The sequence below is a fragment of the Falco naumanni genome, chromosome 4, assembly GCF_017639655.2.
Source record: "Falco naumanni isolate bFalNau1 chromosome 4, bFalNau1.pat, whole genome shotgun sequence".
In the NCBI taxonomy this organism is placed as follows: domain Eukaryota; kingdom Metazoa; phylum Chordata; class Aves; order Falconiformes; family Falconidae; genus Falco; species Falco naumanni.
Genome location: NC_054057.1, coordinates 65,727,483 through 65,753,112, shown reverse-complemented (window position 1 = coordinate 65,753,112; position 25,630 = coordinate 65,727,483). Strand labels below are relative to the sequence as shown.

Below are 25,630 nucleotides of genomic sequence, written 5' to 3'. Positions count from 1 at the left end.
CAGATCAGACTCTCACGCTGAATCTTTCAACTTCTTTTAGAAAGGAGCTTCAGAGCTCAAGAATATGCTCAGCGCATCAGATAATGGCAGATAGGTGCTTTTTACTAATCATTAACTGGCAGCCCTCTCCTAAAGGCCAGCCTCCCAAGTTCAGCCACTCTGACTAATGGCCATGAAGGTAATGAAGACAGAGGGGAGAAAAGGGAAGAGACCAGGAAAAAAAAAATTCACAAGAACAGCACAAATTGATTGTTTAATGTACCCTCTCGAGAGCCAATAATGAAATGTCTTAACCCTCTTCGTTTCTCTCTTGAAGCTTAATGTGTGTAACAGATTTCTGTGGTGATGGACGAGTCTATCACTTTGAAGGCATCATGTGAAAGTTACTCCATTAGCGGGGCTTTTCATTTTAAAGAACTTGTGCTAAAAAAAAAAAAATCCATGTGGCATTATCTCCATTTAGGTTCAGACAGCCAACAAAGCATTGCAGGACTTGCCTCTTGAAGGCCCATTAAAGCTTGCCAGGCTATAAAAAGCTAACTGGAGTTGTTTGCCTTTCAGCATAATGCTTCTGAGAAATGGGTCTGTCTTTTCAACAAGTTTCTCTCCATGGCTTCTAATCCAAGCGGGGCTCCGATTATGAAAACCACAAACGTGGTACGTACTGTTCGTACTGGACGGGGAATTGGGCACTAGGCTTCGGAGCTTCTTTAAGGTGTTCACTGCCACATTCAGGTAGATGTTGCGACTGGTGCTACGTTCATAAGCCACCTTCTCTTCTGACAGAGCCTGCAAACAATGCAATTCATTACTATATACTCTCTTCCCACTACTGCTTTTGGAAAAAAAAAAATCTGGCTCTTAAAATACAGAATCCAAGTATGATAGCAAAAAAAAATTGCCTGTCAAGGAATTAAGTAATTAAGTTCAAATAAGAACATGGCACAAATATGTACTGGTTCTGGGGCCTGCTTCAGTGAGTAAGAGGAAAAAAAAAGTAATTGTATTTTAAACAAAGTGCTGGAAGAAGCATGTTTATGTGAAACCTTCCCTGACAGGTTAACAAAGCAGTTCTGGAACTGCCTGGGATAGGCTGTTTTCCCCACTTTGGTGACAAGCAATGAAAGGTATTAACTGGCAAGAAAAGGAAGTTTGGCAAATGGTCACTCCTTGGATACAACAGGAACATTCCCCCTAGGGAGCTGTGAAGGTGAAATCCCACAAAGTAAATCCTCGTGGCATCTGCTTTGGTTACAAAACACACAATGTCCCATATTTACCCAACTACCATTAATGGCCAAAGTTTTCTAATAAAACACGTTACTTTCTTAACTCTGCTTTTGGAAATCCTACTAGACTATTCCCTACTGCTAAAAGCCTTCATAAACAGCAAGTTTTGCCAATTACATCTATCTACGAATTAAGAGCAGCCCTGAGGAGGACGACTTGGGGGTGATGGTGGATAAAAAGCTCAACACGGCCTGGCAATGTGCGCTTGCAGCCCAGAAAGTCAACCGTTTCCTGGGCTACATCAAAAGCAGCATGGCCAGCAGGTCAAGGGAGGGGATTCTCCCCCTCTATTCTGCTCCCATGAGACCCCACCTGCAGTACTGTGTTCAGCAGTGAGGACCCCGACATAAGAAGGACATGGACCTGTTGGAACGAGTCCAGAGGAGGTCACGAAGATGGTCAGAGGGCTGGAGCACCTCTCCCATGGAGACAGGCTGAGAGAGTTGGGGTTGTTCAGCCTGGAGAAGAGAAGGCTCCGGGGAGACCTTAGGGCAGTTTCCAGTACCTAAAGGGGCTGACAAGAAAGCTGGGGAGGGGCTTTTTGCAAGGGTACATAGTGACAGGACAAGGGGGAATGGCTGTAAGCTGGAAGAAGATAGGTTTAGATTAGATATTGGGGAGATACTTGTCACTGTGAGGGGGGCGAGGCGCTGGCAGAGGCTGCCCAGAGCAGCTGTGGGTGCCCCATCCCTGGCAGTGTTCAAGGGCAGGTTGGACGGGGCTCGGAGCAACCTGGTCTAGTGGGAGGTGCCCCTGCCCATGGAATGAGATGCTCTTTAAGGTCCCTTCCAACCCAAACCGTTCTGTGATTCTATCTCAAACACTTACTTTTGCTGGCTGAACAATGTGATTCCAGGTGGTTGCTGCTGTACCAGAACAAAAGGCCTTTTTGTCCAGCTTGACCACAACACACACTTCCCTCCATCCCTCTTCTGGGGTTATTAAAAAGACAGTGTATGCATTCTGAATTAAGGGAAAGATGAGATTTCCAACTGGAAACCCCCACTGCAATTACACTTTCTGTTGTACAGTCTGGAATTATTTAATGCAATCTCTGCTACAGAATTGTATATAGATAGAAGAGTTTTCTGGGTTTGCTGCGATTTTAAATTTTAGGTGGTCTTAACCAAGGCAGAGGATGTTGTTCTCTGCTGCAGATTTTATTCATAAGCAGCAAGCATCAGTACAGACCTTGTCAAACGCTTCCTGAGAGGAGGAGCAGAACTTCAGGCACTCATCAATGAAGAGATTGAGATATCTTTGACGAATGTTTGTTGGGACTTTAGCACCAAATTCTGTGGGAATAACAGGCCTCTGTAAGCTGGCGCTCTAGAGATGAGACAGAGAGAGAGAAAGAGGCTATTCAGAGTTTAAGTAGCATGTTGCTTTGAGACTTACATTTCCTGCTATGTTATTAATAGTGGCACGACTTCCTTTCTGAAAATCTGCCCAAAGCTAAACATAAAATGCATCATTTTTGGTACTAAAAATGGCACTTGAACCATGTTTCATTATGCAACTCGTGCATAATCCCAGTAGCATTAGTCACAACAGTACATTTACACATGCAAGCATTCCAGACCACGAAAAACAATGACATTTACATTAAGAGATTCAAGATTAGGATGGTACCAAGCACCACGCTTTGAACTGGAGACATGAAATACATGACACCAGTTATGTGCATGACAGACATGTTTTTTTCTTTTGGTGTTCTGGCTGTGAAGAGAGAATGGGAGGCTCAGTCCTGCCAGGCTGGCAGCCAACTAAGTCATCACACTGTCTGTGGGATTCCTGTAACTTTACTGCGCTGGGGTTTTCCTTCCTTTTTTAATGCCAATTGTGATGCTCCTGAAAGGATTTCCCCCTTAAGCTGAATGAAATGTTCTTCAGGCATAAAATGCACAAGCTGGACCAAGTTACAACCTACCACTGCCGTTTTCCATTTAACACCAGTTTATCCCCGAAATCACACAATTTGTCTCTTTCTCAGAGAAGAAACTGTACGTTCACCTCTAAAGCACTCAATTGTTTTGTTGGTCTTTCTCCATTAGACTCAAAAGATATCCATAAACCAAACCATCTGCTGCAATCTGTAATAAAAACAGCTCTATGGAAGATAAAGGCACATTCAAAGGTGAGCAACTGGTCCTATCTCAATGGGAAGAGCGCTCATTTTCCTCACAAAACTTCCGCTCTGATGCTCTGTTCAAGGGGATTTGGTCCTTTTCATTACACACATATTTTCCCTCAGCCTTTAATATGATATCCTTAAGCACCTCAGTAAATCCTTTATCCTTTCAGTTGTTTATTTTTAATCAGCTTCAAGTTATATCTTAACTATGGTGACTTTTTGGGTGGGCAAGGAAGAAAATGACTTTTCACTCCTACAAAAATCAGAGTACGTTACAACATATCTTGACGAAAGATATCATCAATAAAGATCTCTTTAATCAAGTCCTGCACTAACCACACTTCTTGCCATCCACTCCAGCAAACACCATCCACACATGAGGAACTATTCTCAATTGTCTTAGCAAGTAACGTTCTGCAGCGCTCATGGGGAAAGGAGGGACTTCTTTGCTAAGGAACTCATAGCAAAAGTACCCAAAGATGGGCAAGTATCCCAGAAAAAAAAAAAAAAAAAGAATATTTTTGGGAAAAAAAACTCTTTTAACAGTAGCATGAAGTTTAAATGATCACATTTTAACTATACAGGTCATCATGGGACATTATTCATAACCACCTTCCTCAGTATGGCCCACAAAGCCTGGGAAGGGTGTGAATCCAGCCATGCCTTTTAAATACAAGAGGCTCCAAGTCCCTGACACACAGAGCTACACACCGAGCCAGACAGCACAACAGAAGACTCAAACTAAGATGATCAATATTCAAAGAGATCAGAGCAGCACTTCAGTATTTCTTTTTAAGCTCCTACCCCTCAAGTGTTTCATTTTTTATACAACGCTATCGAGGAAAACCACAGGAAGAAACCAACCCATTTAATCAACCTAATCAAAACACCGCTCTTCAGAGGGTGCTAAGTTTGCAGCAGCACGGTTAAACATAGCACCCTCAATGGGGAAGGAAACCAGAAAGATTTTTCACATTTTTCTCACCTGTAAGGAGGGAACATGTGCTATCCTTTTCGGCACAATGGTGCTGGTGGTCTTTGAAGCCATCCCAGCTAAGGTGCAAGCCTTCAGAGAAAGGGTGGGTGCTTCAGAGTCATTGGAAGGTGTGACACTCCTACCAGCAACAGTCGTCTTGGTACTCACGAGGCCTGCAAGAAACAGAAAACATATTTAGGTAGAAATCCTGTCACTGGGCTTCAAGTTGCTAAATGAACTTACTATAAAAGGCTCATGCTGCAAGCTGTGATTTTTTCAAATGGAAGCCTCCAAAGGGATACAAATTGGGTAATTTTACCACCTTCCAGGCAAGGATGAAGGAACCTTCTGCCACGAAACGTGCCTCATTTCTCTTTGTTTTGGGGTAACTGAGTCAGCAGAGTTTAAAGAGGTAACCCTGTCAGCTAGAATGCACTAACTGCCCATCACGTCAGCTCTGAGTCCTTCCAACTACAAAGGGATACCACTGAACATTAATTAGTACTTCCCTCCTGTTCGTGTCACCTCTGAAGTCTTAAATGGAAGAGCGAATGAGAAGCAAACACGCTCCAAGGAAGAAATAGAAAAAAACCAGGCTGAAGCGAGGGAGGCTGGGTGAGACAGATGCGGGAACGGAGCTGTACTTTTCAGAACACGATGGAATTTCTCAGGGGAAAGATCTTCCACTGGTCACTATCAGCACCGATTCAAGTCATGGCCTATCCTACACATCTGATAGTTCCACATCTGCTCGGGAGAAATTTAAACAGAAGACACTGTCTTTTACCAGGGTGAGGACAGGACAGCAATCACAAACAATGCTGCTGACTTACTTTGTTTGGCTGCTGTGGAAAGGGCTACATTTGGCACGTGAGCAATCCTCTTCTTTTCTCCTGGCAAAGAAAGAGAGGCCTTTTGAACGGCCACAGCCAGCTGTGCCGCCTGCTGCTGAGCCAGCTGGATCCTCTGGTAACAGACCTCCTGAGCAGTGGGGGGACGGTACGGCCGGATTACGGGCTTGCTCGGGACCTCTGCCTGCACAGACAGAAAGGTTTTAGAGCCAGCATGCTTGCCTGCTCAGTCCCCAGCCTCTGGCTTCCATTCACCCAAGAAAGGTCTCTCTTTCTCTCCCTCTCTCTGTTAGGAAACGCAGGTTTTTGAGAGGAGATGATCCCAACCACCTTCCAAAACAAAATACTTAGTCACCCACCAATACCCACAACGTTCATGATCTGCCCTCCGGCGAGGCCTCGCAGCACTCTGGCATGTTCCTAAATTGAGACGTGGTATCTGAACTGCTTGTTTAATGGCATGATGCTTCCCATCACTGTGCCTAACCCACTTCTGGACTCCGTCAATACTCTCAAGCTCTACAGTCTTGCACTAGAAAAGGAATGTAGCCCTGTGCTGCCTACTGCGTGCTTCTTTAGTTTATACTGCAATGAAAAAGCGACCAACTATTCTCCGTTCCCCTTTGCTGAGTTTTACAGTGCTCTCCCTCTCCGTCCTTCCCACGCTGAAGAACCAGTGACATCTACCCTTGCATTACAGAAGCTCCCCACCTCCCAGCAGCCTTGTTTCAAGTCTCTAGTTCCTGTAACTACTTAAAAGTCTCACATATGTGTATCTATGGGATTAGAACATTACAGAAACTGAGCTCTGAATTCTAAACAGGATCTGCCCCTGCCTACTTCTGGAGGCATTTCACCGCTTCCGCCGTTACTAGCACAAACAAGTTACACATACATTTTCTTTGATGTCCAAATGTAGGTTGCAGGAAAGGTGCCAGAAATTATGTCAGCAAAGAGAGAAGTTTTCTAGCAGCAGAAGTGCAAGAGAAGCAGCAGTAGTACAAACTTCTCCACATTACTTAATAACCTTTGAAATCTGAGACAGGCCTCCCCTCCTGAGGTTTCTTCAGAGAAGGGTGTGCTTGCACAGCCTATGTGGAACACAGCATTTCTGAGACTGCAAATTGGGGGCAAGCTGGCATCTCCTGCATTCCTGGTCTCTGATGCCGACACCAGCTTCTGGATACCAAACTGAGCACAATCAGCCATTAAATTATAATTACAGACTTCTGAGCAGGACAGGACACTCATTTTCTGCCTCGCCTTCAATTCCTTTGGCCCACCATTCCCCCCAGCAACTAAACTAGAACTCAGCTCCCTCCTCTTCTGCTTGCTCAGTCCTCGAGCTATAAATCACAAGTAAGACTGAGCAAATACTTATCTTGGAGGGACACAGCAAAGCGTGAGGCTCAACTCTGCGCATAAAAGCAGCAGTTCAGGTCCTACAGCACCTCCTGAACAGACTTGGCAGCAGCACCAAGCTAAGATACTCCAGGGAACGCACGTCCTGGTGCGTGCTCGTGGCACCTGCTGCAGAGCGCACCAGATCGGCTCTGTTTGCCCATGCAATGGCTGTGCTGGGGCTCACATCTTTGGAAAGCATTTTGGGATCAGCTATCCCATTAAGTAAATGTATTTAAAGGTTTGTACATGTCTAAAAGGCACCTATTTACAATAAATATTTGAGTTAATTAATTTCCAACCCATTTGCTTCAGTCTCTTATCTCTTCACTTTGGAAGAAAGGGCCCTTATCAAAACACATAAACTGGCTGAAGATATGTAGTTAAAATAAAATGCACTGTATTGACCTCAGGGCTTCAAATTATTAAAAGCAAAGAAACCTTTTCTAGGTTGAGAGGAAAGAACAATTAATTTGGACTACCCAGCTTGAATCAGTGTGTAAGTCTCCGCTCTTATCCTGCTGGAAAATATAACTTGTTAATCTGTGCTCAGCACCTGGAGGGAAATACATTAAACCCTCAGAGAAAACATGAATTAAAATCCCAGTGAGAAAGAAATAAAAAAATCAGAATGTCTTCCTTGCCTTTTTTAAATTCTTCTCCTCTGTATTTAAAGTATTTTCACAATTGTGAAAGAAGAGTATCAAACAAGAGACCGTTGATATCTTGCCTGATTCAGAACAAATATAAGGTAATGGTTTTAAACATGACAAACCTCCCTCGGCTAACTTGTAGGTCCACAACACAAAGAAAAGTACCACCAGACAGACTGAACTTGTGTCCAGTTAATTTTTATCTAAGTGATTAAATGAAGCTCTACTGCAGATAAATGAACATCTCAATCCATCCCAATGAGTTACAAGGAGCAGAACTGACATACTCTTCCATAGCTCACCCTTAGTTTTATGGGAGTTTAATGGAGTTTTGCTGCCATTTGTAACAGATGCTTAACCATATTTTTCAGAAATCAGAAAGGGGAGGGAAGCAAACTGACACAGATTCCAGCACAAACAACTCGTGCACTGCTGCATGAACCTGGGACTGCATCAGTTTCCAGTGTCGTAACAGGACAGAAGATCCCTACTTTAAAGAATCTAAGCTTCTGCTTCTAAAAGTTGCACTTACATTTCCTTGTTTGACAAGATGAGAGATCCTTCTTTTTTGGCCAGGAAACAAGGTAGTTAAATTATCTTCCGTCTTTTCTTCGCTTCCTTCCTCTTTGGATAGCTAGAAAACAAAAGCAGCAGCTTCCAAAACTGAGTGGACTTGAAGATCCCTCTCAATGAGGGGATCTGAAAAGTCTCCTTTTAGGTTAACAGAAATCCTGGCAGGTAAGAGCAACGCGAGGTCAGCTGCTGAACTACTAAAACAAGCCTTGTTTTGAACCCAAGAGCCACCAACGAAGCCACCACCAGCAGCATTACAGTTCCCACCCCAGCAGTTGCTCCATGATCTGTGCACTAGGCATGATCCGGGACAGCCCCTACCTGCCACGAGAGATTTGCACATCCTTCTCCTGCCAGCCACTCGCACACCTCACTTTTCACGGCATTCTTAAAATCCAGGGGGGGTGGGGGTGTTATTTTGGGTTATTTGTGTTTTTTGGTAAGAACTTGGGAGCTGACTCATTTCTGCCCTTATATAACATGCTGCCAGAGCAGGTCCTGAAAACCTGCTCAGCACCAAACCACAGTGCCTGCACTCCCCATGTAGGGAAATGTTTCTCTGCAGTTTTATCCACAGCCGTATCTGCAGAAAGACTGCAGTGACAAATCCCCAGGTCACACGCTTGTATGGCCAAAAATCCAGCAGGAAGTAACAGCACCTCTCCAGCTAAAGCTGCCTCCGAGCCAGCATCTCAGACTTGCTCCTGGGGAGGGGAAGAAACCACTTTAAAATCTTTGAATTTGACTTGGCCGTTCATTTATACAAAACACACTTCACAAGTTTATTTTTCAAAACTCTAGCCGCTCTCCAGTCAATCTGGCTTTCAGTTCCCCAGCACAACCCCCGGCAAAGCTCTGAGCAGAGACAAGCTTGACAATCCCTTAGAAATTCAGCAATGAAACTGAAGGCTGGATTTGGGGATGAGCTCTGGCTCCACTTAGGCTGAGCTCGTGTTCATCACCACAGGGGCATTCTGGATGAGCACACTGAATCACTCTGCTCTCTAGGAACTAGCTAAGTGTTAATTCAGTTACATCCCTTAATAAACTCTCTCGCAAAGCAATCCTTTCTGGTAGGACAGTACCGCACTGCCCACATGTACCTTCCCTCCAGACCAGCACACTACTGAGACCAAATGACACGGGCTCCAGCTACAAAATTATTCCATAAACAAAAGAATTCCCCGTGACCAACCCCACCTACCAGAAACACAGCGGGGAAGCAGGTACCTACTTACAAACACCCATCTCTCAAAGAAGGACCCCTCGGCTCCAATGCTTGTTCCTCCCTTTCCCAAACAGGGGGAAATTAAGTTTCAGTGCAGCGATATAAAGGTAAAGCACGTGCAAAGGAAACACACGTGGCTGCTGACAGCTGAACATTGCCATTCCATGCCAGAATTAACTGTTTGCAGTGAGAGGCAGCCCCTGGTTCAGCACTTTCTGAATTCAGCCCATTTTGAATCACCCCACATTTGAAAGCTCTACACAGATTAGTATTTGCCGCTATAGGTTGTGTGCCCTTAAACTATTTTCCTTTAAACAGGGCAATTTGGAGAAACAAAGCCAAAAATAAAGTGCTTTTTCCTAGTTGGGAATTATATAAACACTGAAGAGAGAACAGCCGAATTTTAAACAAGCAAAATCAAGTAATGCTTAATAGTTCAGAAGAGAATCATTACACTGAACGGCTTTACGCAGTTTTTTCTACCAAGGCATTTCATATGAGCGTAAAAAAGGTCTTTACTTGTCAGCAACACAGACTTCTCTCCAAACAGATCGGGGACATTATTACAACAGAGAGTTCAGCAAAAAGCTTTAATAGTCCAGCTATTCTTTTCAAAAAGATGAGCTCTCCCCACCACGCTGCAGATCCCAGCTCACTTTGTCCTCCACATACAGATAGTCATGAATGGAAGAATTTCTGTCCATGGCCACTTCACACACCCAACTAACAAAGCCTGAAAGCCAGCATCAGTATCTGATGCTGTTTTTAGAAGTCAACAAGCAATCATACCGGGAGAAATTGCCTTTCCACCATGCAGCCACAAGGTTCCTGCTGCACTCCCCTGCCCCTCCTTCAGACCAATAATCGCAAAGGGAGCCTTCCCATGTTTGAAGGGGTCCAACCCGGAACACACTGGAAGCCCTGATGGCCTCCCAGTACCTCTGTTACCTTTTGGATGCAGGACAGCTGCAGCTGAAGCCACTCAGTAATTCCTTGAATAGACACACTTGTCCTTTGGTACCCCCTCCCTCCCAGCACACTGAGGGCACCTGATTTTGTCTACCCCTACTTCCCTGCCTCAGATGCTGTTAAGAGGATCACTGCAGGCAGCTGCTTTCTAGGTTTTTACACTTGCTCTCTTCTGGTTTAATCTCCAAAACCGAGGGTTTTGCATCCTCCAGGGACCACCTCAGTTACTGGCAGAAGCCTTGTATGTAAATGCTGTCTTTTTATCTCCTTATTCTGAAATCCTTTGTATCTTTTTAAGAAATGTTACCCTCCATTTCTAATTTACGCCACCTACAAGGTATCCAGAGATCCTCAAAAAATATCTGCAGTATGCATTTAAAATAGGAAACTGTAATTTGAGGAGTCTCCAAAGCATCCAGTGCCAACTACAATGGCTTCCTTGCACTAACACATTGTCCTGTTTCTACCTGCCACTATGTTCCTTAAACTATGCCGCAACAAGAAGGCATCACCCAGATCAGCAAATTTGGAACAGCTTTGAAACACCCACAACACACTCTCTGAAGCCTTTTCTCCAGCCATCCAGGCCACCATGGTTCTTAGACCAGATGGAGACAGAAGCAACTGATAACCCTGAAAGCTACAGGCTTTCCACATAAAAGGTAATTGAACCCTTACATTTCACAGCAGCTTTCAATCCAGCAGGTAAATTCAGGTGCAAACTCTTCAAAGCACTCAGTCATGACAAGGATGAGATTCTTCCAACATAGGGAGTCTCCCTCCATAGCCCTCTTCAGCTACTTGAAATAAGCAACACCACTAAACCAAACCAGAATCCTTTCACATTTAGAGGTGAAAGAAGCAACCAACCCACCCAAATCAGCATTACCTGTTTCCCCAGTCTTCCCTTGTCTTCAGTTTTCACATCTGTAGATTCATTAAAAATCCTGAGACACTCTTCCATTGGATCTGTCTCAAAGTCCAAGTCCTTCTCAAGGATGGAATAATCAATGTCATCAGATGTCGAGGAAGATGACGATGACGACTTCGACAATTTAGAGCATTTCACTTTCTTTGTCCCTTCATTTTCACTCTCAGACTCTGAACCACAGTCTTCACCGTCTGAGTCTGAGCTCACGTCAAGTAACGTGGACGGCAAAGGCCGGCCTTTGTCATCGTCATCTCCACTCTCATCGCCAAACAGGTCAACATGACTCAAACTCTGCTGCTTCTGACCCTTCTTCAGATCTCCTTTTCCTGTAGAACTGACCTTTTCTTTCTTTCGCTCTAGTGCTGAAGTCTTGGTCCCTTTCTCTTTGTTTTTACGACCAGAAGTTTCCTTACCATTCTTCACATCATCTGTTTTCAGCTTGGAGTCTTTCTTGCTGCTCACCAGCTTCTCTGGGCTAGAGCCTTTGACGACACTCTCGCTCTTGCTTTTCCCTGAACTACTGCTGGCAGACTTGGATTTTTCTTTCTTAAGCCCATCCACTTTTTCTGACTTCTGTTTTTCAGGTTTCTTTAAATTCCCATCCGTTTTCACTCTGACACTTTTATCTTTGCAGTTTTTCTCTTCATTCTTGGTTTTTAATTTATCTTCTTTCTTGAGCACTTTTTCTTTTTCTGTATTTTTACTCTTCTCCTTCTTACCAACATCACTGAGGCCAGGTTTACTAACATCTGATTTCTTCCTTTTTGTTTTGTCTTTTGAGTCTTTGTTTTTATTTTCAATTTCCTGGTCATTCTTACCAGAACACAATTTCCCTGCTTTTGCATTCTTGTCTGGTAAGTTTTTGACAAGATTTTTCTGTGAACTTGGAAGGTCTTCCCCACCATACTGCACTGCCGCTTCTTTGCTATCCTGGGAAGCAGCGCCATCCAGTTTGGTGCTCTGCTCTTTGTTGGATAACCCGTCGTTTGACTCACTTTCAGAACCGGCTTTTGATTGTGAACTAACAGAAGTTGGTTTATATTCCACATCAGCCTCATCTTCAGAGGAAGAGAACCTGGCACACACTTCATAGTCATCAGGTACTTCACAGAGCTTCTTCCGTGAAGGAGAGTAAGATTCCTCATAACTGGGCACCCTACCCCTTTTAGACCCTTTTGGGTCCTTTGTTGTGGCTTTGCTCAAAAGCCTGGCTGAGTAATTTGAAAGTGGGTCATATTCCAAGTCTGTAGAAGGCTTAGAGTCATCAATCACATATTTATTGTTAGTGACAGTGCTACTGTATTTCTTATTCTGTACTACAGACTTGGGAACATATTCCAGCGAGCTACCTTTAGATCGGGAAGTATCCAAAGTGTATTTACTTGACTGGCTAGCAGCAGCAAGAGGAGTAGGGTTGTAGTCAGAGTTATTATTAAAGTTGTAGCTACCTGGATTATACTCTAAGGAGGTAAATGAATCATTTTGTGTCCCAGCAGCCGACACGGGTGTATTCGAAATGAGTGAGGAGGCCTCTGAAGCACTGAACTCCTTGGTTGTTTCTAGCAGCTCCTCATACTTTTTCTGCTCTCTCTCAACTTCGTTTTTGACTGCCTCAATGGCCTTGTTGACCAGCTCCAGCTCCAGAATACCGGGTGTCACATCTGCAATGTCAGCCAGAGTACCATCCTCCGCCCCCAGCGAGGGCCTCGGAAGCTCTGGATTGTAGGGATCATATCCTCGCTCTGTAAAAGAAAGAAAAATAAACTTACTGCCCACAATTCAGGTAGAATTTTCTTGATAATAAAATTTTTTAAAAGGTCTTTTTAAGATCTGCTCTCATCAAAACCCAATACTGAGAGGCACTACCAAAAGCCATGCTCTCATCACCACAGAATAAACGTTTGATGCCAAAAGCCACCAGTGATGTTCTCTGGACAGTGGCAGGTGTGTGGCAAGAATGTATTTTATGAACTACTCCAGGATCTTGAGGACCAGAGATCTATTAACAAAGTGCTTTTATTACTCACAGAAAAGCTCTATAAATTAAGTATTCTTCGGGGCACCAAAGAATAATCACTGTATTAGGACCAAGAAGAGCTGAGTATGCACGGAATTATCTGCCTAATTGAATGAAGCAACCAAGGGAGGAAAGAGGATTCCAATACGAAAACTGTGGATTAGGTTCTCACTTATTGATGCCAATGCCTAAAGCCCACTGAAAGCCTCCAATATTCCTCAAAGCTCACTACTTCTCACGGCAGCTGCAGGAAAACCAGTCTTATTTGGACTGAGAGTGCTACTAGTAAGAAAAAACTACAAGTACAAAGGCAAAAACTCAACCACACAGAACGACCACCAAGACAGGAACATTAACAGCCAGAATGTTTCTTTTTTCTGACGTTTGTCTTCTCAGAGAAGTCCCTTTAGTACCCTCTTTTACACAGGCATTTCTAGGACTACGATGCTGCACAGCTCTTCCAGCCACAGCTTACGGGAGAGCTTTTGGTGAGTGATGATCCACCCTACGGAACTACATGGAAACACCAAAGCAACCTGTCCAAGGGACAGCTTACAACTGGAGAGCCCAGCAAAGTTAATCTTGTAATATCCATCCTGAAAAGGACATGGGAGCAGCTGTCACAACATAAACTCTCTACTTTCTGCCATGATATTCCAAACTCTCCCACCTACCTTTCCAACTCACGGTGAAAAGGAAGGGAAGAGGACATCATTCACACACGGTGCAGAGCGACAGCCATCCTGCTTGCCACAGAACAGGCAGGAAAATAACTTCACCTTGAAAAAGTAGACTTGTAATGGAGGAACCCAGCAATAAAGATGACTGCATTCAGTCAGCTAACAGGAGCTACAGGTAAGTTCATGGCTGCTTTTTGACTCTGAAAATTTTCAATCCTTGTTTTATCATAGTGTCTCCCAACGCTGCTATTCCAAAGGAACTTTCTGTTCTTTGCTAGAAGGATAGCAGTAAAACTGGCTTTCCAACATGAAAACAGATTATCAAACCAGGTATAAATATTAGCCTAACAGCTGATAAAGAACGGAGATCCTCCATACCAGCCACCTCATTTCACACCACTTTGCAAAACATCAACTCCTTAGTGGTAGAGGAGACCAGTTCAATGAAGTCTGGAGGAGTCAGCTATTAACCTCTAACTCAAGATGGAGATGTAAAATTTAGCACAAGCATTGTTGAAGGAACAGCTGAAATCCTGGTAATTTGTGCAGAGATAAGTATTAGGTGGCCTATAAACAGAGGCGAGAACACCGAGTCTGGATCTAAAGACTTCCCAAAATAAAAAAAACAAACACACTTTACCACACCAAACAAAAACAAAACACACATACCCCTGCAAAAAACAACAAACCCCCAAACTACACAAAAGACATCTTGTCCACACAGAAAAGCAAACCTTTTAAAATATATCAGGATACAGAAAAAGTAGAAGACAACCTAAGCATAGACCTGGTGTCTGATTCTCTGCTGTTCATCTATAGTATGAAACTAATTGCACCTTTTCTTTCAGGAGAATGACCAGATGTAAAAATACATTATAAGCTCAGAGAACGCCAGCAGGCTTTGAGATATCGTCATGAAAGAGCTCTTTTGTAGGTGCGTAGGAGGCCTGGTGTATTACCCAAGTGCTGCTGATCAAAGGCTACCTTTTCCATGAGAGACACTTGTGTAAGTGGGCTCCAAGCCACTAATCAGGACTGTCACCTTTGGCCACGATGCATTTGCAGATGATGTAGTGAAAACACAAGCAGAAGGGGGAGTTTATACACACACACACATATATACGAAGAGCCATACACACACGAGTCTCCACAGTCAGAGAGGTTACATATGCTAACTGAAATCAGGCTGCCTTTTCAGATGCCTAATTATACACTCAAGAACGTCGGAGAGGAAAGGCTTTCTGGGTGGCTGAGCCCAGCACCACACAGGCAGGTACCCAGCTACACCCACACACCCCTTCTTACAACCTGGATACACGATTCAAATGACTCTTCTTCAGCTTTTGCATTTATTCTTCTCCATTTCAAACACTCACATGAATACCCGTGGTGTAAAGAAAGGTTACAAGATGAACTACACCGGTTTTGCTACTCTGAGACACGAAATGTGTGCACTATTTCTGCTGAAGCAAAACAAGTGAGAGGCACCACGTAGTGAAATAACTCTTTTTGGATGGATGTAAAATTGAGACTCTGCACTGTCCTTTGAGAATCACAAGATAATGAGACTTGAGAAGACAACTCCTTATAGGATTGTGAACTAAACTGCTATCAGGACACTTTTAAAAATACAAACTATTTTAATAAATTAATGTACCTCAAACCTATGAAGTAGTCCTTCTGAGACACAAAACAGTAAAGTTAACACCAATACTATACAAAACAAGTTATTAATAATTTACATAGGACGTCAGCAAACAATTGATTCAACCTAAAACTACTTTAGAAGATACAAAAATGAGCTGCACTTAAATGAGACGTTTCAACAGAGCATACAAAAGTGTAGAACAAAATTCTTCCAAAAAACCAAGGTTGACTATTTTTTTTCCTGGTGACAGTCATGTTGCTTCTGGGAAACAAGGCCTCAGTTCTGAGGTGGAGCTGTTTTATTACAGAGCTTCTACAAGCTAACGACTCCTCGCTGTACACTGGCCCTTCTAGTTTGTGCAACCGGCAAAGGCAGTAAACAAAGGCTGACATTAAATGAATAATGGGAGTACAAGGTCACCTGTTTGATGTTAAAACTTATTTTACAATGAATCATTCAGGAGAAAAAGACGTCTTTTTTTTTTTTTTTTTTCAAGCACCCTACCACAACACATTCTTCACATGCTTTAAATACAGAAAAGCCCAAATGTATGACAGGTACTGGTTGTTGTAAACCGGCAAGTATTGGAAGAGGAGTCAAGCTCTTGCATGCATGCAGGAGATGGACGGCAACTACCTGCCTTCCAGAGGTAACAGTTACTAAGCAGTGCTGCTGCTAAACAAAGGGGAGGCAAAAATTAGAAACTCCCAAATTTACAGCAATTAGGATCTCAAAATGGAAAGGTTTGCTGGCCAACCCGCAGAGGGACCAGCGCAGGCCGAAAGCGAACACTTTCAAGAGCAGTCACTGCTGATGTTACCCATTTTCCTGGGTCACTTGGAGCTGGCAACAAAAGGCACATTCATCAGGAGATGGGGAAGGTGAAAGCTGTTGGGAGACTACTTTAAAGGCAAAAAAAGGCATTTTTTTATTTTAACGTCATCAGAACAGCTTTGTTAGCTTAACAGCTTGCCTGTGTTTACAGTGCCAGTACTTAGCAAATGGACAACCTTTGCGATTACAGGAAAATTATCACCATTGGAAAATTATTTTAAGCATTTCATTTAATGCTTCACAGATGATACAGTAGTTTCTCAAGAACAAAGTGTTTCCAAAAGGCCATACTAGCAGGCTGAGCTTTGCCTCTCTTCAGAATTAAACAGTGCAAAAGAAATGGCAGTTTTGGGCGCAGACCTCATTTGCGAGTACCCAAAGCAAATTTCCAACAATTAATTTAACAATAATATCCAACCACTTGGAAATAATTAACACTGAGATTTAAAATAGTGGCTTTCAAATAGTTATCCAGAATAAATGGGTTAGGAGGGCAGGTAAGAGGAGCTCAGAGAAATGGTTCTTCAACTTTAAATATAACCCTAGCCCTAACGATTTTTTTCCTTTTTTTTTTTTTTTTTTTTTTTTTTTTTTTTACTCCTTCTCACTCTTTCTAAATAGTAAATTCAACTATTAAAATTAGATAACCTTGTGCTGGTCTAAGAACACCAGGGAAGCAAAGTCCGAGGGGGTATTACAGCCAGTCTAACCAAGCTGGACCCTCCCTATGCACCCCACTCCCTACATTTGTTAGTCCCCAAGAGGTATTTCATACCACAGAGTCAAGGTACATCATGAACCAACATGGTCATTTCTTCAGCAGAAAAAAGGAAGCAAATATGAGAAAAGAAAGTCTTAGATTAGCAAGACTGAAAAAAAGTTTGAACAGTTACCCATCACACTGCAGTATTTTTAAACCTGCTGTGACAAAGCCTGCTTGAGGTCATGGTATGGTTTCACCAGATGTTGCCAGCCAACATCAGCACTCAGTGCCACCAAGACTGTCTCACTGGGCTGAACTGGTTGACCAGGGGCTTCAGCAGAGGGTGTCACACCCAGCACAGGGAGGGGGATCTCACCAAGGGACCAGAGCAGCCAGACATCATCCTCATACAAGCCATAAGCCATTTTCTCAGCTCAGCCACCCGAGCCTGCTGACACACCGTGGCTGGAGAGGAGACACAGATGTGCCCGAGTGGATTCAATCCAGCAAGGGAGCATGTCAGCCCCCTTTATGGGGTGCGTTATCAGGGAACAACTCACTCAGGTAGGACACTCACTTGACAGGAGGATGGCAGGGCATGCCCCTCAAAGCAGCTCCGGCAGCAACATCCAGGGAAGCAGTACACACCTAATTTTATTCAAGAAAACAATTTTGTGCAGTTTTGCCTCTGGCACAGCAGAAGAGGCATCTAAAAGGTCCTCAAGCCTACTAAATATGGTAGCTTCACCTTCCTGATAGCCTCACAGACAGTCCTGGAAGACAGCTGGGACTACCACTGCTTCACACAGCAACACCACTAGTTAAATCTGAGGATCCAAAGCCAGAACGAGATGGTCTGGCCCATGCAAAAGCTGTCATTTACATTCCTCTATCACCCCCGTGATGTACAGTCCCTGCTCTGGTGCTAAAACACCTGTGGCAGGCAAAGAGCGTCAGAGGTGTGTCAAGATCTGTGATAAATGTAATGCCTTCTTAAGAGGAAATCACACCATTAGTACATTTCTCCCACAGCCTAGGAAAAAACATGAAAAACAACTGGTGGATTTGCCAGGACAGGGGCAGAAAGCAAAGGCTGGCACCAAAAATATCATGATTTCTCCCCAGGCTGCTACCCTGACCCCACAGTCTGTCATCACACAGGCTAGAAGGCATCTCACCATTTTAAAGTCAATGATACATTAATCTAGATACTCAATGTTTGGATTCTTTGGAGATCTTTCCATTCCCTCTCTCATTTTATCTTTAAAGTTATTCCTCAATATACAAGAAAAGTTGAAATTCTGTTTAGGAAACAGAAAATTAACTAAGACTTATTTTTTCTGTTTCCAAGAAAAAGAGCCCAGAAAACATTTCCACATCTCCTGTACAAGTGCTAGGTAAAACTAAGGGTCTACTCCAAAACTTAGTAAGTAAAGCCACTCTTCAAAGAAGCAGAAAAAAAGAAAAATACTTAAATTATTCCGGTGTCGTCTTTTCTCTCTTTTCAGCTCCGCCTTGAAAACTTACTTTGACCAGCATGTCCATGAGCAGTAACACTACTCCTCATCCCCCAGACTCTTTTTCTTTTCCAGCCTTTCTCTGGCTTGCTCAAGATAAGTTATCTTCTCAACACGTGTCCTACTTCTTTAACTGTTTCAGGTGAAGAACACCCATTTAAGAAAAAGAACCCAAACCACTATTTTAATACAGTCACAACTGGACACTTTGAAAAACAAAGTTAAAAACTAAAGAAAAGCACCTTTCAAGCTATATTACATTTAAACACTTCGGCTGTGACTTACAAAGGGTTAAACCCAAAACTTAAACTGGTTTTAAAACCTGTCCAGCTTTAGAGAACTCGAAAGCTGGAATTAATACTTGCAGCTTCTTTACCACTCTGCTACCTGTGGCTCTGCAGGCTCTCTGAACCAGCTAACCCAACACACTCCCCAAAACTCAGCACAGATCCCCTCTTCAAATAAAAAGGGTAGATCTCACAGGGAAATGAAAACCCTCGTGCAACTAAACTCTCCAAAGCAGAGCTGACTTTTTTGCATAGTCCATATATTTCAGAGGCAGATGCAACCCTGAGGACCAAAGTCTCATGTTAAATGAATGGCTGACACGTGAAAGCCTCTCTGGAGAAGGTACTTCTCACGCAGTTGCTTCCTCGCGTACTGCAACCCACACCAAAACACAAGTTCACCCCACAGTAAGTCAAAAACTTCAAAGAATTACCTGAGCTCCCCGCAGTTAGTAAGTATTGCAGATATTTGTTCATGCTGTACTTGAGGCTTTTAATATCTGCTCGGCACTGCTAAGACACTCCAGCAAAGGCGTGTGGCACAATACCGCTGACCATGTGCTGACACAGCACTCTCCGGGCTGCAGAGATAATTAGGGCAGGACTTACCAACCCAAAGTCCCGCCTTCACCCTCATTTACTCCCAAGTCTGACTGGGTTTTACTCAAGTGTCTGCAGGGGGTTTTTTTGGCTGTTTTCTTCTTCCCTACCACTGCTACTATAATCTTGGGGAATTCTTTGACGTCTTGCTTTCCCCGCTCCCCAACTGCAAATGTTACTTTTTACTTGATTCGAGCAACCCAAGTTGGCAAGCACAGCAGTTTCCCAAACGGCAATCCCCAGGCTCCTGCTAAGCCATCTCCTTATCCCACCTGGCCCCCCAGCCGGAGCCCAACTCCACCCCACTTCTCAAGCCCCGCAGCCCACGCTCAGCCCCAGCAGGGAAGAAGGCTGCAGGGCAGGGAGATACCCGGCCCTGCCTGTCAGTACCTGCCCGCAGCCCGGCACTGCTGCCGCTCAGCATCACGCCAGCCGGCACGCCGCCCCGGCGCCTCCAACCCACCTCTCCTGACACTAGGAAGCCCAGGGAAAGTGGTTTGGGAAATCCTGGACTAGCAAATTGTGCTTTCCGCTTCTCCAGCGCTAACACGGCACTGCAGGGTTTGACTAGAGGGAAAAATAAATTTAAAAAAATCAGAGGAAGCGTTTTAATGTCAGGTAAGAGAGTGCATGCTGGAGAGAGAAATCCTGCAAGAGTAGCCAAAGGCCTCCTGTGGCAGCTGGAGAGGAGGCCAGGGAGCTCGCAAACACCGGCACAACTCCTGGGCCTTCAACACCCAGGCAGGTCGCTGTACCTTTAGCCTTCAAAATCCTTCCAGCTTGACAGAGATTTGCTCCCACCTCCTGCTTTTCAGACGTCTGTAACAGGAGCAAGGAATTGCCGTGTGCAAGCTCAGGGCCAAGGTTCCCCACAGCCACGCTCGCCCCGCTTGCAGAAAGACAAAAATCAGAAGGGCCCTGCCAGCCCATGCTGAAATCCCAACACACGAAGCAGCTGCACCTGCCCACCCACAGGAAACCCACCATAACTGACAAGTTAGTTAAATGACAAGAAATCCCTAACCACTAGAAAGCCATGACATTGATTTACATGAAAAGACACGTCCTGACCTTACCATCAAGTGGGCTTTCTATTCTTCATTTCAAAACTCAGTTAAAAAAAACTTCCACCGTTAACATTTTGGTCTGTACTGTTCTAAACACAAATGTGGAAGGGGGCAGGGAAAGCAGTCTTAGCAACCCCCCCACATGCAGTCCATGGACTAGAGCACCCAAAGCTGAACCACCTAATTTCCCCCCTCAGCAAAGAAATACTGAGGGCAATTCATAAGTTCCTGCTCATTCAATTTCCCTGTAGCAAATACAGCGATAAAAGCTCTTTTTTTTTTTTACAAGAAGTTGATATTGCACAACATAAAACTACAGGAAGGAAAATGCAGCTGCAAAGACTTTTTCCTTCATCCTTCCTACTACACATGGTGCAAACCTGCACTGCAATATAAGTAACATAAAGGCAACCCCAGACAGCACAGAGAGGCTGCTCCCACCACACATGGCTCAGTTTAACGTGCAGCCCCTCAGCAACATGCTGTACGAGGAACCCCACTGGGGAAGATGACAATGTCCTTGATCCGACAGTGACACACGGGCTGAGGATAATTAAAATTGGGGTTTAACTGTTAAACAGCCTCTTCAGGTTTTCTCAAGTATCATTTTGCACAGTGTTTTATATACAAGTCACAGCCATCCCATGTGGTTGCTTTTCAGCTGAACACTGAAAAAGGAGAGGTGAAGGGCCTTCCTACATCAGTGACAGGATCAACAGGGTTAAAGCTGGGGAGATAAGCCCAAGGATATCTCCACACCTGACCTGGGCCAAGAGGAGCCAAACAGCATTACAAAGGCTTACTTGTGAGCTGGGTAGTGTAAATCACAGAGAGGTGAAAAAAGTGTTGCTACCACACAAACCCATCCAGACACCTTCCAAAGATGCAATCTAGATCTAATCTGCAAAGCCTTGCCTATCTAAATAGAAAATCCACACAGCAAGAAAACCACTCCTCAAGCTTTGGACCATACCAGAAAACTGCCGAGCAATTGTCAGTGCACACAACTCCATAATAAAGTCTTTTGAGGCAGGGTGCTGAAAGCCTTGCTCTTCCCATCTTGCACTAAGGCAAGGATCAGAGCAGACAAAGAGGAACTCAGACCTCCAGACCTGGACACAGCTTACTGCTCCGGGTTCAAAAAACATCCACCTCCTAAGCATCTGCTGACAGCTGTATCAAAACCAGCAAACCAAAGAGCTGGTTTCCTTATGATATTTATGAAGAGATGTATTATGCTTCTTTTATGTCTCTCAGCATACTCAGGACCTAGACTTTAAAGAGAGACCTATTTTTCTCCTCTACAGCTCTTGAAGAGATGCTTTTAGGGCTGAAGGCAGTTCTTCCCTCCTACTTACACAGCATGCTTTCAAAGCACTTCACACACATTCAATAATCTCTTCATCCTGCTCAGAAGCAGGTGGGTTTTAGTCATTTTGTAGATGGAAAAAGCACTTCAGCCAAGTCAGGATTAGAATTTGCAATCTCCAGATTCCCAGTCCTGCACAGGCTCACATACCATTTCTGAGCCCACAGGCACTGCTGTGGAAACACCACATCGGTGCACACTACCGCCCCCGCACCCTCCTCAGCTTTCAGCCAGTCCTGAATTTCCAGAAGCCTCCAGGTAGCCACACTCTTTTACCATGCAGGCAGACACTTGCAGTAAAGACACTGGAATAGATTTCCCACATGAAGTACCATGCATTTCAGAACCCAGTTCAAACGTGCCCTACAAAGCAGATGCACCGTGCTGGTTCCCTCCTCACCCAACAAGATTTTATTTACTGAGCTGCTTTCAGAGGGGAAGAAAAGGGAGCACTTGCCACATGCAAACAGCAGCAGACGGGGGAAAAGTCAGTCCTGCTGCTGCTGATCTCCTTAACAGGCATAGAGGCCTCTTCGCCGTTGTCTCCCAGTGGCTGGGAACATAAGAGCACTGTATGAAAAACATGGATCATGTACTGCGAACCCCAGAATGGTACGCTCCTCAGGAAATCTGGAACAGTGAGGGGTGCAAAGAAAAGGGGAACAGTCCCACTAACTCCTCACCTCCTCTCTGCTCCCCCTGGCCTGTGCCCACAGCCTCCTCCTGCCACAAGCAGGCAAGGCCAGCTCCACTCCTCAGTTTTCAAAAGCTACTTTCAAGGCTATGGAAGCTCTACTAAGGGTTTTGGGGTTACTGCCAGTCCTACAGTGATCCTCAAAACATCAAAGTCAACATCAGTCTTGAATCAATACGCTTAGCAGACTAATTCTTCGGATGTTATTGTTTTTTCCAGGCCCTATCCCAGAAAACACAGATCTGCACTGTAGCTCTTGCTGTTGATACCCACCTGCTTTTAAAAATTATGCTTTTAAAGCTTATTTATTGAGTGATGTGATTAAACAGGTCAAATATGCCCAAGTGCACTGTTATAAGGCTACTTGTAAACAAGACAGGCAGTTTCACTGACAGGGAGCAACTTATGGTGGATTGAGAACCTGCTTCCAAGAAGATGGTTGCCTGGCTGCTAAACTACTACACCCTCTAGTGTAAATCTTAAATACATCCTTCCAAGCTAGACGGGCTTCAGACAGAGGAAAAGATAGAAGCACTTCAAGCTGAACCCTTCAGATGAAGCTAAGCCATAGCACTGCTTACAAAATCACTGCAAAGACGTTTTCTGCTCCTATAGAAATTGTGTACCTTACACAACCCCACTAAAGTCCTTTCTAAAAAAACAGCATTTTGCAGCAGGTTCAATGCTCTTCTTCCATTTCTCAATCAAAATAGACATTTAAAAAAATGGCTGAAGTCCAGTACTAAGCTGAGGCAGAATTTACAGATCCCTGGTTATGACAATCCTGCCATGCCTTAGATGCCAAGAGTTTGGGAAAGGAAGCAGGAACACGCAGCTCAGCCAGCTGGGGGGAGTGGGAGGCCACAGGCTGGAAGTTAAGCCTCACAATGCCGTTTCTTTCACAAGTGGCAGACACTTCACCTAGGAAAACCAGACCCACACTAGAGTTTTTGTTTTTCAAAAGCCAAAGCTTCTCTAAGAGCCATAATACAGTAGATACACCATTCTCACTTCCCAAAATACAAGATTTCTCCTGGGTCACTAACATATCCAAGCCAGGCCTAACAAAACATTGGGGTAATTTGTCATTCACAGTCAGCTCTTACATTAACACTTTTCAGCCAGTATTAGAAGCTGAACACACTTTCCAGGTGCACCAGAAGGTTTTACTAAAGACGAACCTTCTCTTCCCCATTTCAAAACTCAAAACCAGAACCAGCTTTTATTTAGTACAGCTGCATGTTTCAGGTGGCAGACCAAAATGAACATATCCAGTTCCAAAACTGACACTCTACAGATATTTAAAGACAAACAGAAGTAGTACTCTGAAAGCTAATTATAATATCAAGCATTTAGAGGACCATCCTAAAGGGTTCTAGAGTTTTTCAAATTCAAAAGAATAATGAAAGAGGTAAAAAACTTTTGCCTTTCTAATACAGTATCCATCTGCCTGTGACAGCCCTGAGTATACTTTGCTTTCTTTATTTTAAACTAAAACAGAGTCATGGTAAGTTGACCTTCTAACGAGGAGACACAAAAAATTAATCGCTTTCCAAACCCATGAATAACCTAAAGTTAAGCAAGTACAGAAAAAACCCAAGTTCTGCTTTATTGTGACACCTGTTTCAGGTTGTTGAGACCACGCATACTAGCAAGTATATCTAACTGCAACAGCAGAGCTTTAACAAAAAGAAGCAAGAAGTATTCTTCTGGGGAGAAGAACGAAGGCTTTTCTCTCCAAAAAAAATAATCAGATGAGCAAATAATGTAAGTAAAACAAGAGTTGCTGGAAGAATGAGGACAACAGCAGCTCACCAGCGTTTTTGCAGCCAAGCTTCGTTTTGAGAAACCTGGCAGCACTCCACGCCTTCCTCGAGTCCTTCATCAGGAGGGGGCCCAGCTCCCCGCAGCCCCCCTGCAACACCCCACCAGCAGGTCCTGCCTCGCAGCACCAGCCTAGAGCACGTCACCTGCCCTGACACCTCATTGCTGCTGCGTGAGCCGGGGTGCCTGGAGGGACAAAGAAAGCATCCAGCAGCACTGCCCTCCCGCAGCCTCCATCCTGGTGACCAGACAGGCTGTCCTCAGGCCATCGGACATTTTGGAAAGCTGCTCCCCACCACCCCCGGGCCAGGCAGCAACGGTAGGATCCAGGGGAGGAGAGAATCCACCTCTCCCTCACCCCGGGTGAGGTAAAAAGTCCCTTCAGAGCCTCCTTCAGAGGCAACAAGAGGAGACAACGCAGGGCCCAGAGCCCGGGCAGGGCTGAGGGGCTCAGGGGACCCACCTGCCCCGCCTGGACGGTGCCCACAGCCCACCCGAGAGGGGCTGCAGGGGGCAACACCCGGGCCGGGGGAGCAGGCGGGGTTACAAGAGCGGGAGACAGACTCGGGCCCTGAAGGGTGGGCAGGCGTGGTGAGGAGGAAGGGCGCGGGCCTGGCCGCGCCAGGAGGAGGACACGCTGCTGCCGGGGGGGCGAGGGCCGGGCAGCGCCACGGCCCGGGGCGGGGGGAACCGGGGGAGGGGGAAGGGGGTACCGCGGCCCGCCGGGCCGGGCCGGGGCCGTACCTGCGCCGTGGCCGAGGGCCAGCCCCGCGCCGGGGCCGCCAGAGGCTCCGCACCGCGCCGCTGCCGCCGCCGCCACCGGGGGGTGCCGGAAGTGGCAGTAGGGCCGGCGGCACGGAGGGCCCCCGCCCGGCCCCGGCCCGCCGGCGCTGAGGAAGGGGCAGTCGATGCCGCGGAAGTAGCCAGTGGATCTCAGCATCCCGCCGGCTGCGGGGCGGGGAGCGGGGCCGGGGCGCGGGGCAAGAGGGAAAGAAGGGGGTAGGTGAGGAGGCGCGGGCGGCGGCGGCAAAGACGCGCTCCCGCCTCACACCGCCGGCGCCGGCCCCGCCGCCATCTTGGGAGCGCCCGGCCCGGCGGCGAGGCCCCCGCGACGCCGCTGCCCGCACTGAGCTGCCCGCCGCGCGCCTGAGCCGCGCCTGAGCCGCGCGGGGCGGGGCGGGAAGTGGCGGCAGTGCCCGGGGCCCGCCCTCTGCCCGGGGCCGCCCCTCAGGAAGTGGCCGCGGGGACCCGGCGCCGCCCAGACGCAGCGGCCGGCCTGTAGGAGCTGGCGGGTGTGTCCGGGGTCAGCTGGGGCCGGGCCAGCGCCCCCAGAGCGGGGGAGATGCGGAGGGACAGGCGGGGAAGGAGGGTGCGGGCCCCGGCA

At 45.6% G+C, this 25,630-nt stretch overlaps 1 protein-coding gene across 3 annotated transcripts in view; it reads right to left on the bottom strand.

The window, feature by feature from the left end:
- REXO1 (RNA exonuclease 1 homolog) overlaps positions 1 to 25,330 on the bottom strand; it is a 40,483-nt gene extending 15,153 nt beyond the window's left edge. Inside the window, exons 1-7 of one of the 3 annotated variants that reach the window (XM_040591096.1) lie at positions 24,991 to 25,330; positions 10,965 to 12,748; positions 7,838 to 7,939; positions 5,234 to 5,435; positions 4,410 to 4,573; positions 2,482 to 2,619; positions 666 to 789 (exon numbers count right to left, since the gene is read on the bottom strand). In XM_040591096.1, coding sequence (XP_040447030.1) covers positions 666 to 789; positions 2,482 to 2,619; positions 4,410 to 4,573; positions 5,234 to 5,435; positions 7,838 to 7,939; positions 10,965 to 12,748; positions 24,991 to 25,186 — 2,710 coding nt within the window. In that variant the 5' untranslated portion in view covers positions 25,187 to 25,330. Of the gene's footprint in view, positions 1 to 665; positions 790 to 2,481; positions 2,620 to 4,409; positions 4,574 to 5,233; positions 5,436 to 7,837; positions 7,940 to 10,964; positions 12,749 to 19,126; positions 19,264 to 24,237; positions 24,680 to 24,990 lie in introns of those variants that run through there. The other 2 variants (XM_040591097.1, XM_040591098.1) reach the window with 2 other exon arrangements.
- Positions 25,331 to 25,630: the final 300 nt, after the last annotated feature.